The sequence below is a fragment of the Clinocottus analis genome, unplaced genomic scaffold (assembly GCF_023055335.1).
Source record: "Clinocottus analis isolate CAN_PGR_092001 unplaced genomic scaffold, fCliAna1.0.p SCAF_6, whole genome shotgun sequence".
Taxonomy (NCBI): domain Eukaryota; kingdom Metazoa; phylum Chordata; class Actinopteri; order Perciformes; family Cottidae; genus Clinocottus; species Clinocottus analis.
Window position 1 is genome coordinate 22,100,316 of NW_027176218.1, and position 15,175 is coordinate 22,115,490.

At 48.2% G+C, this 15,175-nt stretch overlaps 1 protein-coding gene across 1 annotated transcript; it reads left to right on the forward strand.

Moving 5' to 3' along the window:
- Window positions 1-6,096: 6,096 nt before the first annotated feature.
- On the forward strand, window positions 6,097-14,138 carry pard6a (par-6 family cell polarity regulator alpha). The gene is made up of 6 exons (XM_068602494.1): window positions 6,097-6,124; window positions 6,289-6,294; window positions 9,831-10,120; window positions 10,670-10,795; window positions 10,965-11,164; window positions 12,861-14,138. The coding sequence occupies exons 1-6, from the start codon at window positions 6,097-6,099 to the stop codon at window positions 13,180-13,182; spliced, it is 972 nt and encodes a 323-aa protein (XP_068458595.1). The 3' UTR covers window positions 13,183-14,138.
- The last annotated feature ends 1,037 nt before the right edge of the window (window positions 14,139-15,175 follow it).

The following is a 15,175-nucleotide window of genomic DNA, read 5'->3' on the forward strand; positions in this document are numbered from 1 at the left end:
TCTCTCTCCCTCTCTCTCTCCCCACCTCTCTCTCTCCCCACCTCTCTCTCTCTCTCTCTCTCTCTCTCTCTCTGTCTCTCTCTCTCTCTCTCCCCCCCCTCTCTCTCTCTCTCTCTCTCTCTCTCTCTCTCTCCTCCACTTCAGATCACTCTCCTTCACTCCTGCGACCTTCACGCCGGCCTCTTTGTGTTTGTTTGCACTTGTACATCTGTTTACGTGTGTGTGTGTTTGTGTGTTTGTGTGTGTGTGTGTGTGTGTGTGTGTGTGTGTGTGTGTGTGTCTGTGAGAGAGAGAGAGGGAGGGAGGGAGAGAGAGAGAGTGATAGCAGCCCATCTGCTGTTGCAACCCATTAGCCACTGAGTGGGATTATTTTACTCTAAAAGACCTCATCAATCGTGTGTGTGTGTGTGTGTGTGTGTGTGTGTGTGTGTGTGTGTGTGTGTGTGTGTGTGTGTGTGTGTGTGTGTGGCAGTGGGTGACGGTCTCATCCTGCACCGTGGTTGCCACGGTGACAGTGTTAATCCAGGTAACAGTCACGATGTGGTGTCACAGCGTAGCCATGGTAACAAACCCGCGACCGCTCGGCGTCTCGCCGTGACGACGAGCTGCTCGACAACGCCACCGCACGAATGAGCCGGGTTGACTCTGAGTTCTGGAGAGCAGGAGCTCAGTCCAGGACGCACCTGCAGACCTGGTCCTGGTGCTGGTGCTGGTCCAAGTGCAGGTGCTGGTGCTGGTCTTGGTCCAGGAGCAGGTTCTGGTGCTGTTCTTGGTCCAGGTGCAGGTGCTGGTCTTGGTCCAGGTCCAGGAGCAGGTTCTGGTGCTAGTCTTGGTCCAGGAGCAGGTTCTGGTGCTAGTCTTGGTCCAGGAGCAGGTTCTAGTGCTGGTCTTGGTCCAGGTGCAGGTCCTATTGCTAGTCTTGGTCCTGGTGCAGGTGCAGGTTCTGGTGCTAGTCTTGGTCCTGGTGTAGGTGCAGGTTCTGGTGCTAGTCTTGGTCCAGGTGCAGGTTCTGGTGCTAGTCTTGGTCCAGGAGCAGGTTCTGGTGCTGGTCTTGGTCCAGGTGCAGGTCCTATTGCTAGTCTTGGTCCAGGTGCAGGTTCTGCTGCTAGTCTTGGTGCAGGTCCTGGTGCTGGTCTTGGTCCTGGTGCAGGTGCATGTCCTGTTGCTAGTCTTAGTCCTGGTCCTGGTGTAGGTGCAAGTCCTGATGCTAGTCTTGGTCCAGGTGCAGGTTCTGGTGCTAGTCTTGGTCCTGGTGCAGGTGCAGGTCCTGATGCTAGTCCAGGTGCAGTTCCAGGTCCTGGTGCTAGTCTTGGTGCAGGTCCAGGTACTGGTCCAGGTCCTGGTGCTAGTCCAGGTACTGGTCCAGGTCCTGGTGCTAGTCTTGGTCCAGGTCCTGGTGCTAGTCCGGGTACTGGTGCAGGTCCTGGTCCAGGTCCTGGTCCTGGTCCAGGTCCTGTGGACTGGAGGCGTCGAGGTTCTCCTCTGACTGGCGCTGGTTAAAATGACTTGTTTAACTAAACCTACATTTGTCTTCTGTGCTAATTATTCATAAAGTAACAGAAACTGTTGTGGGTCCAAAAAGCACGTTTGTGTGTGATAATCTGAGCCGCGATGACGTCGCTGGGGATTATTTTTAGTCTCAGCCGGTGAGATTAATGTTGCATCCTGTTGGAGGGAAAAGATACCGGCAGCTTTGAGACGCTGATGGAAGAGAAGCTGGCATACCTGAAAGAGAGTGTGTGTGTGTGTGCGTGTGTGTGTGTGTGTGTGTGTGTGTGTGTGTGTGTGCGTGTGTGTCTGTGTGTGTGCGTGTGTGTGTGTGAAAAAGAAATGAAAGATTGAGAAACAGGAGCTGAAAGAAAGAGAGCAGGTGAAAGGAGGAGTGATGACACGGGTTGTGTTTCCAGAGATAACACAAACAGACCCGCACACAAATAAACGCTGGCCCGGCGGCTACACACACACACACACACACACACACACACACACACACACACACACACACACACTCCCCCCTGCCTGGCTGTGAACTTCTGAACATATATAGTGTACACAGTACGACATGATGAGAGGAGGCCAATCAAATATTTATACTCGAGCAGCGGAGAAGAGGAAGAGGAAGAAGAAGAGGAGGAGGAAGAAGGAGAAGATAATGATAATGATAATGAAGAAGAAGATGGACGAGAGGAAGAAGAAGATGATGATAATGATGGAGAGGAAGAAGAAGATGATGATGGAGGAGAGGAAGGAGATGATGATGATGGAGGAGAGGAAGATGATGATGATGATGGAGGAGAGAAAGAAGATGATGATGATGATGGAAGAGAGGAAGATGATGATGATAATGATGGAGGAGAGGAAGAAGATGATGATAATGATGGAGGAGAGGAAGAAGATGATGATTATGATGGAGGAGAGAAAGGAGAAGAAGATGATGGAGGAGAGAAAGAAGAAGATGATGATGATGATGGAGGAGAGAAAGAAGAAGATGATGATGATGATGGAGGAGAGAAAGAAGATGATGATGATGATGGAGGAGAGAAAGAAGAAGATGATGATGATGATTATGATGGAGGAGAGAAAGGAGAAGAAGATGATGGAGGAGAGAAAGAAGAAGATGATGATGATGATGATGGAGGAGAGAAAGAAGAAGATGATGATGATGATGATGATGGAGGAGAGAAAGAAGAAGGAGAAGAAGATGATGGAGGAGGAGAGAAAGTGGTTTTCCATCTTGACGCTCCGCCATCACTGTTGATGATGGAGGAAGAAGAGGAGGAGGAAGAAGAAGAGTTAAGAAGAAGAGGATGAGGAGATGGAGGAGAGAGAGGAGGAGCTGCTGACCTTAACTCTTCAGTCAAAGTGAGAAATAATCATTTAAAGTATTGATACGGATACTTAGAGAATCAATGACAGATAATCACTACAAGAATCATAAAACCATGCTGATTATTTCCTTAACTGATAGAAGTATTGATAAGGAACAAACCGATAAGTATTATCTAAGAGCACTGCCGTCCATCAGCTGTGAATGCATAAACAGCCAAAGTGTGTGTGTGTGTGTGTGTGTGTGTGTGTGTGTGTGTGTGTGCGCCAATGTAACGTTTCATAATGCGCTGTGAATGAATTATGACATATTCATCGTCTGCATTAACAGTCCCTAAACCGTTGTGCTGTTTCAGCCAATCACAGCGTGTGTTTCTCCTCTTCCAGTCTGAGTTACTCCAGTGTGATGAACGAGTGAATACATGATGAGTAACACGAGCTTCTGGTTTCATTAAAGTCACCGATGACTCATCAGCTGTCGGAGGGACTGTGGTCAAGAGACAGGAAGCGCTCCAAACTTTTGATTTCCTCACTGCAAAGCCCAAAGGGAAGTTCATGGAGGGTCGAATTACCACACTCCTCTTCCTCCTCCTCCTCCTCCTCTTCAGCTTTCAGTTGTACTTTGGGCTCAGCAGCAGTCAGCTGGAGCGTCTTCTGAGCAGCAGAGTCCTGTTTCCATCTGGAATTGTAAAGCTCTTTGTGATTCAATAGCGCTAGCATTAGCGCCTCGTTGGAGGGAAGCCATTTTCTTTTGAATTCCCCGCTGTGCACGCCGCACAAACAGGAAGCAGTGAAGCTCCGCCTCCTGCTGGATCCGATTGGCTGCCTTAGTCGCGACCTAATGCGCCGCGCGGCGTTTAAAAGGTGCATTAAAGGTGCTAGAGGAAAACAACGGTTCTGCTAGCGACGTGTTTTTGAGAGTCGCGCCCGGTCTGATCGGCTCCTGTGGAGAAGAGCCAAGTGCACGTGATTTGAATCGGGCATCTTTTAGTGTTTCCATGACCTTTTTAAAACGTTAATGTTCGCTACGACGAGGAATCAATCGATGCGTTCCCTGTGGACGGAAGCTGTTCACCAGGGTCGCTGCAGGGAAGCTAGCGCTCCCGCTGCTGCAGGGCCCGACTGTCCGGTCCGTGAGGTCCTGGTTCTGGTCCCCGGGCCTCGCTTCCCTCCACTGGGCCGAGCAATACCAAGCCCGACGTTGTATTCCCCAGTTGTTGTTGTTGTTGTTGTTGTTGTTGTGATTCTGAGGTGCGGGTTAACGCCCCGCCCCTCGCAGCGTGAAGCGTGCCCTCCGTCTCGTGCCGCTTCGAGCCCATTGTGGACCCGCGCTGGATTCAGCCATATGGCAGCCTATTGGGCTCCAGATGGTGGGCCTGATCCCACACACACACACACACACACACACACACACTCATGACAGCTGCAGATCATATGAGATCGTTCAGATACAGGTCAGACGGTCTGTGGATGTGTCCTCCAGGCAGCCGTGGGTTTATTTATTGTTCTCAGCTTCACAGCAATAAACTCGGCTCTGATACTTATAACACACTCGCATTGCTCCACGTTTACTTTAATATTCTCAGAGCTCGGGAAATGCAGATCTTTATTGACACTATGCGTATCTGTTATCAAGCTCTTTGGGTCCTTGGTGCGTAAATATACAGCCGAATGTGGCTTTACACACACACACACACACCTCCTAATATTTGTATCTTCATGAGAGTCTTTATTCGTATCCCTAACGGCCATCTTTAGCTTCACAACGTTCACCTTCACCAGAGAGATCCGGCCAATCAGAGCGGCCGCTGCTTCCTTCAGAGCCCGGTGACACGGTCTCAAAGCACATCATAGTCGCCTTCTGTAAGTTTGTGGAAGTGTAACCGATTGTGTTGAATAGGCACCGGATTTGTGACAAAGAATCAGGTTATTGTCTGGCCTGTAAAACAGGAGAAACACATTTATTTCCAATAAATTCTTCACAATAAAAGCCTCCTCAGGGTCAAGGAGCTCCACTAGTTCAGTGCTAAAAACATTTTGGAGACTGTGTGTCTGATAAATTGTCCGGATTTGTGTCCACATGCCGTCCACACTGAGACCCAAACTGGATGCGAGCCTGTGCCCTGATCCTCGGACCCGGCTTACTGAGTTATCTGGATCATTTTCAGGATAAGATGGCGCATGTCAGTGGATCACAGACAGTATGCAGACACACAGCGTCGTGGTGTGTAGAACATGTTTGTGTCGTCGGCGTGTGGAAGCCGCTGCGTGTCGTGCAGCTCGTAGCGTTTCTTTAGCGCGTCAGACACTTCTGGATGTGTTGAAAGCGCTCATGATACTATGACGTGTTGTTAGTACATCATGCATATCATTATGGTGGAACATGATGAAGGTGGACTCGTGATGAGAATACACAGAAGCACAATTTATATTCACTGGTTGAATTTCTGGTGATGAATAATACACACTGATCCTCCCATACACACATTCAAACTCCTAGTAATATGATGATCTACACACTCATGGATACACACACATATATAGTACAAGACAAGTATATATTAATGTGTGTACTCCTGTCAGCAGACACATTTACATAAATATAATCTGATGGATTTGGGGGATGAGGCATTTAAAATCAGCTGATGCATTTTCCCAACACCGACACATTTAACTGATGTTTTGTGATGTTCATGTCTCTCAGTGGGCGGAGTCAAGCTGCGTTCACAGCAAACTGTTGTGAATGTTCACAACAGTTTGCTGTGAACGCAGCTTTAGACTTCGCCATGATTATAGTCTCGACTTCCTGAAATGCTTCATGAGAGAAAGAGGCTCTTCCTCTGGGTTTATTTGCCATTGTAGCGTTAGAACATCATGGATCCTCTACTCCTCCCCCTTCTGAAGAGGAACCGTCATGAACTTTCCAAGATGAGACCAGAAATCTCTAGGAATCTAAGAACAGTCGGAACAATACTGTCGGATTTACATGGATTATAATGTTAATCCGGCTGTGGGTGTCTCACTGCACTGAAGGGTGTGTGTGTGTGTGTGTGTGTGTGTGTGTGTGTGTGTGTGTGTGTGTGTGTGTGTGTGTGTGTGTGTGTGTGTGTGTGTGTGTGTGTGTGTGAGAGAGAGAGAGAGATTTTAGAGAGGCTTAGCAGCGTCTGTGCCTTTGGGGGCTTCAGTCTGGTCCTTTTCTGCTTCTGTCTCCCTTGTCAGGAAACACACACATACTGTGTGTGTGTGTGTGTGTGTGTGTGTGTGAGACAAATGCCGTGTGAGGAATGCAGCAGGTCAGGTATGTGTCTCCAGCAGAGAGGCCGCCTCCACTTTGTTTGCTCACCGGTATGAAACTTGGAGATGAGTGTGTGTGTGTGTGTGTGTGTGTGTGCGTGTGTGCGTGCGTGTGTGTGTCGGACATGTTTCAGTAGTGACGTGTGTCTTCACGCCTCGTTGTTACAGGTAAAGGTGAGATGGAGCGTCCCTGTGTCACAGCAGGTGTTTGCTCTTATCCGTAGTCCCACAGCAGCGTCTGAATGACGTCGTGTCAGCGCTCCTTCAGGACGCCGGTGACGAGGGGCGGAGCTTCTCAACGCCGATTAGCTGACGCAACTCAGCGTCACACTTTTTTTGGGGGGGTTAGCATAGTTAACCTGTTGAAAACAGTGCACGGAAATCCTCCCGCTCACATGTTAAGTCCCAGCATGCCCCATTCAGACAACCTTTTGGCATAAAATACATAATTTTTCCATTTTTTTACCCGAACGACATAGTTATTTAACTGAAACTCCTTCCTAACAGACCGAGACTTTGTTTTATTGTGATTCTTGTTGCAGATTCTGATTCTTTAGGTCCTAATATTTCCAAAAATGTGTGTTATAAGTATGCGGGTTGTTGTTAAGGCCCTGAACCAGACAGTTTGAAAAACTCAGGGACCGTTCAAAGAGGAACCAAACAACACAGTTTCTTGACTGAAACTCCTTCCTAACAGGACAAGACTTTGTTTTATTGTGATTTTTGTTGCAGATTCTGATTCTTTAGGTCCTAATCTTTCCATAAAGGTGTCTTATTGACGCTCCAGGAGGCTTTTTTGGGGGGGGAATCTGGCTCATATCATGCTTCATGTTCATAGTTACCATCAAAATATCTTTTAAAAGTGATTTTTTTGCTGATATTTTTTTTTCCCGAGACTTTGCTGAACAATTACATACAATAAACACAAGTATTGGAGTTAATTTGGGGTTCCTACAACGACTCAAACAGGGAAACATTAAAGCTCAGCACACGAAAGCATTTAATCAGTCTTGACCTTTCATCCGCATAATTGATATGGCAAATATGTTTTCATGATCATTACTCAGTAGATGATCATTACTCAGTAGATGATCATTACTGTGATGATGTAATGACATGTTTGTCATGTTCCCTTCAGGAATGCGGTTCTGCTGCGTTCTGAACACAACAGGCTGTTAGTGAACGCCATGAACCATGAACACCCAGCGTGACGCCCGGCGGCGAGGCTCAAGGGCCAAACCTTTACACTCTGACGGCAGCTCAGCGACCGGAAGCTAAGCCGCCTGTGGTTGTGTAATCTTTGGGTCATTGTGTTGCATGTGAGACGTGGCAGCTACATGAACATTCTTCATCCAGCGTGTTAAACTCTTTCATCTGGCGGTTTTGTTTTATTGCCTCCAGGACGTTCCTTCATGCCAACAGGGAGGTTGTTGTGATCTGCAGGCTGTTCCCTCCAGCGCTCTTCATGACATCACAGCAGGTGTTTTCCCCTCAGCTGGCACAGGCAGCTTGCATGCAAATAGTCAGCAAAATGAGGACAGGGAGGCTAATGACGGACAGGTTGTTGGTTTGGCTCTGGATTCACAGCAACGCAACGAGATGTCTGTCTGTGCTGATGCTGGTGAGGCTTCATGGGGCTTCCTGCCCAGAGAGGAAACATCCTTGTTGTGTGGTCTGTCAAGTGGAGTCTTCTCTGTAATGAGCGCTCGGTCGTCCGCTGCACGTCAGCGTGTTGGCGTCTGGTCCGCCTGCATTTGTTCCTCCAGCACGACGTTTACTTGGAAACGTTTATTCCTCGAAAGGAAACTGCTGTTGTCTGTAAGCATGAAGCAACACATTCTGCGAAAAAGCAGTTTCACAGCGCTGAGCGCTCTCGATGATGAAAGACTTTCTCTGGTTGCTTCACTGGCTCCAAACGACCGGACAGCCAGAAGCCAGCAGTATGTTGGTGGCCGTCACACCAGGAATGGAATAAACGCTTTAAAGCTTTAGGATGGGACCCGACCGTCCCTGTGGACGCAGCACCAGCAGAGCTGCCGGGGCGACGCTCCTCCGCCTGTGACATCGAAGGAGACCAAAGGCCGCAGAACAACAACGCTGGGGATTATGGATTGAGATGGAATCTGTTTAATCTGCCTCAGAGTCTGAACCCTCTCCTCTGCTCGCTCGGACCCAAAGGTCTCTAGGAACCGCTGCAATCCTTTGGCATTAATCTTGGATCAGGCAGGTCAGTGAGGGCCTCAATGCAAGAAGCATGTACTCAATCTACTCGATCAATAACCAACACGCAAGATGTCTCCCTTGTGTCATCATCATCAGCCTGATGATGACTTCTGCTTGTTCACGATGGGAATCTCTCCTTGAATGTGTCAAAAGGGGCCAGAGGGCCGACCCACAGAGCCCTTCACCCCTTTGACGAGACAATGCACACTCCCGTTGAGCAATGCACGTTGACAGAGCGCCGCTGACGCTGCGTTCACGCTGCACTTCATAGAAGCGTTAGTAGTTCTCGTGCTGGAAGCGCAGAGTGGAGGTGACATTTTGAACATTTCAGGAAGTCAGGAACATGAACTTCCTCAACGAGATGCTGCCGGTCATCTGAGATGTTCCCGGCGAGTCGCGCGGCCGGCGGCGGGGAGGCAGCGTATGCAACATGAACGACAGAAGAGAGAGGGGCGGGGCGCAAGAGGAAACAAAGCGTGAAATTAGAAAATGATGTGAATGTATAAATACCTCGTCCCACACCAACCCAGATATGAAACTTGACTCTGAGGATAATATTTTTGCACCGAATTGTGTGAATGGTCCTCCAAACAAAGTGCTCAAATGTCCTGTTCCCCTGGATTAGATTATTACAGATGATACAGAGGAAGCTCTGCTGCTCAGTGACTGGACCTCCAGCTCAGCGCCTGTGTGGGACAAAAGTTGTTTTTTTCTATCTTCTGCTTTCAAAATCCCCGCAGCAAATAAAAGAATAATATTTATAATAAAACACGTTGTCATTTGATACAAGTGCAGCTTCCAGTGGCCCTCTGGAATGATCTCACATGAGCTAACTCCTCATCATTTTGTTATTGTGTACACTGAGTGTTAGCATTGCTGCTACTACGACCCAACATGCATGTAACGTGTGGGTTTATTCACGCAGCAGAGGAGCTGCACTGTGTTTAATCTACCAGGTACACACTTTCACTTTCATGGCACTTTGTTTCTATCGCAGATTTCCCGGACTGTTGAAATATTCCTGTTAAATTCACAATATTTCCCCAAAACACACACACACACACAGACTCACAGCATGACACATCACTGAACTGTGAACGACTGCTGTGACAATACAGAGTGTAATAGGATACAATGAGCAATACTTTTATCATATTCATCATAGCAATGCTATTATTATGTTTTTGTGCAATACTGTTATATATTCTGGGCTTTTCATTGCATAGCATAACTGTCTGTTATCTGTGCGTATGACAGTAAAAACATCTTGAATCTTTAAATTGAACATACATTTGTAAATGTACATGTTTGTGGTTAAAGCCCGTCCTTCAGAGGATTGACGGTTCCTCCTGTGTGTCTTCCTGTGTGTCGTCCTGTGTGTCGTCCTGTGTGTCTTCCTGTGTGTCGTCCTGTGTGTCGTCCTGTGTGTCGTCCTGTGTGTCGTCCTGTGTGTCTTCCTGTGTGTCTTCCTGTGTGTCTTCCTCCAGAGGGCGAACCCGTGGTTTTTGCCACCAACTCCCTCCAGAGGCGTAAAAAGGGGCTGGGCCTAACCGGCCTGCGCAGCACCGTCTCAGGCTCCGCCCACTCCAAGAGCAGGCCGGGGCTCATGATCGGCCTGCCGCAGAACTTCCGGCAGATCTCGTCCATCATCGACGTGGACATCTTACCCGAGACGCACCGGCGCGTGCGGCTCCACAAGCACGGCACCCACAAGCCACTGGGCTTCTACATCCGAGACGGCGTGAGCGTGCGCGTGACATCACAGGGCGTGGAGAAGGTGAGAGCAGCTGAACGATTACGTGGCGTTTTAATGGGGGAGGATTTGACTTATTATTACTAACGTGACTCAAAGTCATACACATGCTGATGTATGCTGGTCATCTGGATGGTGTACCATGCTTATACTACTCATACATGTACCACCTGTATACTACTCATTGTATGAATAGTTTCTGTCTTCATGTAATGTAACTCTGTTATTGATCGTTCTGGTCACATGACATCTGTTGCTTCAGTCCATCCTGGAGAGGATCCTCCTCTGTTGCTCTATGAAGCTTCTTCCTGTTTCCTGTTAAAGGGTTTTATTATCTTTATTTGGGGAGTTGTTCCTGATCCGATGTGAGATTGTAAAGCAAATCTTGTATTTGTGATTTTGGGCGATACAAAATAATCCGAATTTAATTGGAAACTGAATGATACCAGCGACCGCAATGATCGCATGGCCGCCTCATTCCTCGTGCATAAAAAGATCGATATAATAACACAGGAAAGCATCTGGACATGTTGTGTGAGTGCGTCATAGATTTGGTGGATCCTCCTCCTGCAGGTCCCAGGGGTGTTCATATCTCGCCTGGTGCGCGGCGGGCTGGCGGAGAGCACCGGGCTGCTGGGAGTTAACGACGAGATCCTCGAGGTCAACGGCATCGACGTAGCGGGGAAGTCGTTGGATCAGGTAAACGCAGGTTCTGTAGTTCAGTGTCCTGCAGAGGACGTGTACGGTTCCCAAAAGATGAGGTTTTATGCGGCAGCATCAGTGTTCTTCCATGCCGGGCTTCTCCTCACTTCCTGGTGAAGCGCCGCCTCACCTGTCACCTCACCTGTCGCCTCACCTGTCGCCTCAGGTCACGGACATGATGGTGGCCAACAGTCACAACCTCATCGTGACCGTCAAGCCGGCCAACCAGAGGAACAACGTGCTGCATCGCGGGAGCAGAACCTCGATGGGCAACTCCGGTTCCGTGGGCTCAGCCGGATCCAACAACTCCGCCCTGTCACATGACTCGCCAAGCCCCGCCTCTCAGAGCAACCCCATCACCGCCAGGTAAGACGTGGCCGAGACGAAGGTCTGCCTATCGTCTGGTCTTTAACCGACCTGCAGGAACTAAAGAGTTAATGTAGTCTAGGACTGCTCAAACACACACACACACACACTCTAGCAGTCTAGAAGGTGAACACACACACAAACACTCTCTAGCAGACTAGAAGGTGAACACACACACACACACACTCTAGCAGAATAGAAGGTGAACACACACACACTCTAGCAGACTAGAAGGTGAACACACACACACACACTCTAGCAGACTAGAAGGTGAACACACACACACAATCAAACAGACTACAAGGTGAACACACACACACACTCTAACAGACTAGAAGGTGAACACACACACACACACTAGTAGACTAGAAGTTGAACACGCACACACTCTCTAGCAGAATACAAGGTGAACACACACACACACACTCTAACAGACTAGAAGGTGAACACACACACTCTAGCAGAATACAAGGTGAACACACACACACACTCTAACAGACTAGAAGGTGAACACACACACTCTAGCAGACTAAAAGGTGAACACACACACACACACTCTAGCAGACTAGAAGGTGAACACACACACTCTAGCAGACTAGAAGGTGAACACACACACTCTAGCAGACTAAAAGGTGAACACACACACACACACACTCTAGCAGACTAGAAGGTGAACACACACACTCTAGCAGACTAAAAGGTGAACACACACACTCTAGCAGACTAGAATCTAAACACACATACACACTCTAGCAGACTAGATGGTGAACACACACACTCTCTAGCAGACTAGATGGTGAACACACACACTCTCTAGCAGACTAGAAGGTGAACACACACACACTCTAGCAGACTAGAAGGTGAACACACGCACACACTAGCAGACTAGATGGTGAACACGCACACTCTAACAGACTAGAAGGTGAACACACACACACACTCTCTCTAGCAGACTAGAAGGTGAACACACACACACACACTCTAGCAGACTAGAAGTTGAACACACACACACACACTCTCTCTAGCAGACTAGAAGGTGAACACACACACACACACTCTAGCAGACTAGAAGGTGAACACACACACACACTCTAGCAGACTAGAAGTTGAACACACGCACACACTCTAGCAGACTAGAAGGTGAACACACACACACACACTCTAGCAGACTAGAAGTTGAACACACACACACACTCTAGCAGACTAGAAGTTGAACACACACACACACACTAGCAGACTAGAAGGTGAACACACACACTCTAGCAGACTAGAAGTTGAACACACACACACACTCTAGCAGACTAGAAGTTGAACACACACACACACTCTAGCAGACTAGAAGGTGAACACACACACACTCTAGCAGACTACAAGTTGAACACACACACACACTCTAGCAGACTAGAAGGTGAACACACACACACTCTAGCAGACTAAAAGGTGAACACACACACACTCTCTCTAGCAGACTAGAAGGTGAACACACACACACACTCTAACAGACTAGAAGGTGAACACACCCACACACTCTAGCAGACTAGAAGGTGAACACACACACAAGACGGAGCTGAAAGAGAAAATATTGGATTCTTAATATTCAGTTGTAGGATTTTGTAAAGAAAAGTAACATAATAATAATCATTATTAATCATAGTTGTATAATCATTATTTTCCCTGTCATTTGTTGTTACCACAGCAACAGCATCGCCGAGGGCGACAGCGACGACGACGACGACGAAGGCGACCTCATCCTGGAGAACGACGGCCTGACGGCGTACGACTCCCACCTGCTGACCAACAGCAACAACAGCAACCTCAACAGAGACTCGCCCGCCGGCCGGCAACACAGCCCGCCCGCCGGCAGGCCCCTCCCACAGAGCGCCTCGTTGCCCAATAGCGTCGCGGCGTCGCTGAGCGGCAGCTCGACGGCGCTGTCCAATCACAACGGAAACCCCGCCCACGCGTCGAGCGGCAGTCAAGAGAGCATGAGAGAGGACGGCAACATCATCTCACTGTAGCAACACGGCAACACTGACAGCAACACTGTGACAGGCGGCATTATGGGATGTTGCATCCGCACGGGACGATACATGGCTGCGCTCCGGCACCGCAGAAGGTTTCTGCTAGCTTGTAAGCGCTAGCTAGCCTGGGCGGAGCTACGGGCTCTGACTCCTCAGTCCGCCATGAGGGCCGAGGTCATGTACAGAAACAAAAACAATAACTTATAGTCAACGGGAAGAAACGATTTGAACGCCGTCACGTATGAGCCGATCCGTGTGGACCTCTGAGAGCAGAGAGGTGGAGAAATAACTGCAAAGCCATAAGTCATCCATGTCAAACCGTTAACGAAAGAGCCCTCTTCTCCACGCTGCTCGCCGCAGGAGAGCACACACACACACACACACACACACACACACACACGTGGGTGTTTGAATACGGCCAATCAGAAGGCAGCTGTTTTCAGAGCACGTGATTGGCTGAGAGTGTAACGACGTAATCTTTTATCCCTCTTCAGCCGGCCTGCAGGCCTCAAGGCATCGCACTGGCTTATCGTTATAATATTGCCCAAAATGTTTAAGAAATCACAATATACCCAAATATATTCAAGACATTAAACTGGTTGAAACCAGTTCAAAATTTTAAAAAACATTTATTCAGATTTGTCTTTTTTCTAAATCAGCTGTTTGAACAATAATCATGATTCATCTCATTGGTTTGATTTTTTTAAAATTGATTTGTGTGTGTGTATAAATACATAATAAATAATGTTCCATGACACACATCACTTCAGAGGGGTGCTCAGTTATCTGCTCTCACACACTGAGATATTAGATATGAAACACAATAACTGAACCGCATATTTATACGTGTCATAAAGTCATATTTCATCATTTCACCAACATTCATTGTGAGAAGGATGGAAGGAAACGAGTGATGTGGCGACACACACACACACACACACACACACTCACACACACACACACTAATAACAGGAAGCAGAGTGAGGAAAGTCCTGTCACTCTTATCTGTGTGTGTGTGTGTGTGTGTGTGTGTGTGTGTGTGTGTTTTTGTTGTTGGAGCTTTGGGTCTCGTCTCGTCTCCTCTTACGGTCTCAGAAGTTGTCCGGCTCGCTCACACACTGCTGTCTTTCTTCCTCTTCCTCCTCTTCCTCCTCTTCTTCCTCTGCTTCCAATTACACCGAAATGTTTTTGGGCTCGAGCGTCGAACCGAATCAACGTCACGGTTTATTGTTTACAAAACGACATCGCTTCATGAAGCGCAACAGATGATGTGCAAACCACGACAGAGCCTATAGTTTACAGACATGAGAGTCCTGACACACACACACACACACACACACACACAGCTCCTTCTTGTGTGTGTGCGTGTGTGTGTGTGTGCGTGTGTGTGTTGTGTCTAATCCTGTTCCTGCTGTTGCATCGGCACAGACACATATTCATATCGTCTTCTTCTCCAGACAACATGAAACGTGGCTAATGCTAATGCTAATGCTAGCTGACGTGAAAGGACAATTCAAAACTCCATTTCTATTTTTTTCCGTTCCCAACCTCGACTCGCAGCCAAACTTCTGACCAAACTACTTAGTTTATTGTCTTTGAAGCGGTTGACGGACTCGTGTCTGTTCTGCATTTCTTTTTGTTGAATAAAGTTTTCAAAAGTTCTCTTAAAATTCGCACGACAATTAAAAGCGAGCTGAGCTCCTGAAGCCACCCGACACTGAAATGACTGCGACTGTGAACCGGTTTGAAGCGGCTGGTCGTCATTCTGAAGTGGCGGTTGAACGTTGCAGTTCTTAGTTGCTCACCAGCTCTTCCTCGCCGTCGTTTCGGCCTCTCGTTGGAGAACCAGCGGACCTTCCAGCGCTCACGAGGAGGGAAACGTGAAGGTCATCTCTGAGCTGAGAGGTCGTTGAGTTCAGGGAAGAAGCTCCTCTGCGTTTGTTGCGTTTCACATCACGTGACCCTGAGAGGTCACCGTGATGTGCTGGTT

What these genes read in the sequence shown, in the direction of transcription:
- pard6a (XM_068602494.1), top strand. Translation starts at nt 6,097, where the DNA reads ATGCCGTGTGAGGAATGCAGCAGGTCAG. An exon ending in CATCACAGGGCGTGGAGAAG is followed by an intron (nt 10,121 to 10,669) that starts GTGAGAGCAGCT and finishes CTCCTCCTGCAG; the next exon opens with GTCCCAGGGGTGTTCATATC. An exon ending in CGGGGAAGTCGTTGGATCAG is followed by an intron (nt 10,796 to 10,964) that starts GTAAACGCAGGT and finishes CTGTCGCCTCAG; the next exon opens with GTCACGGACATGATGGTGGC.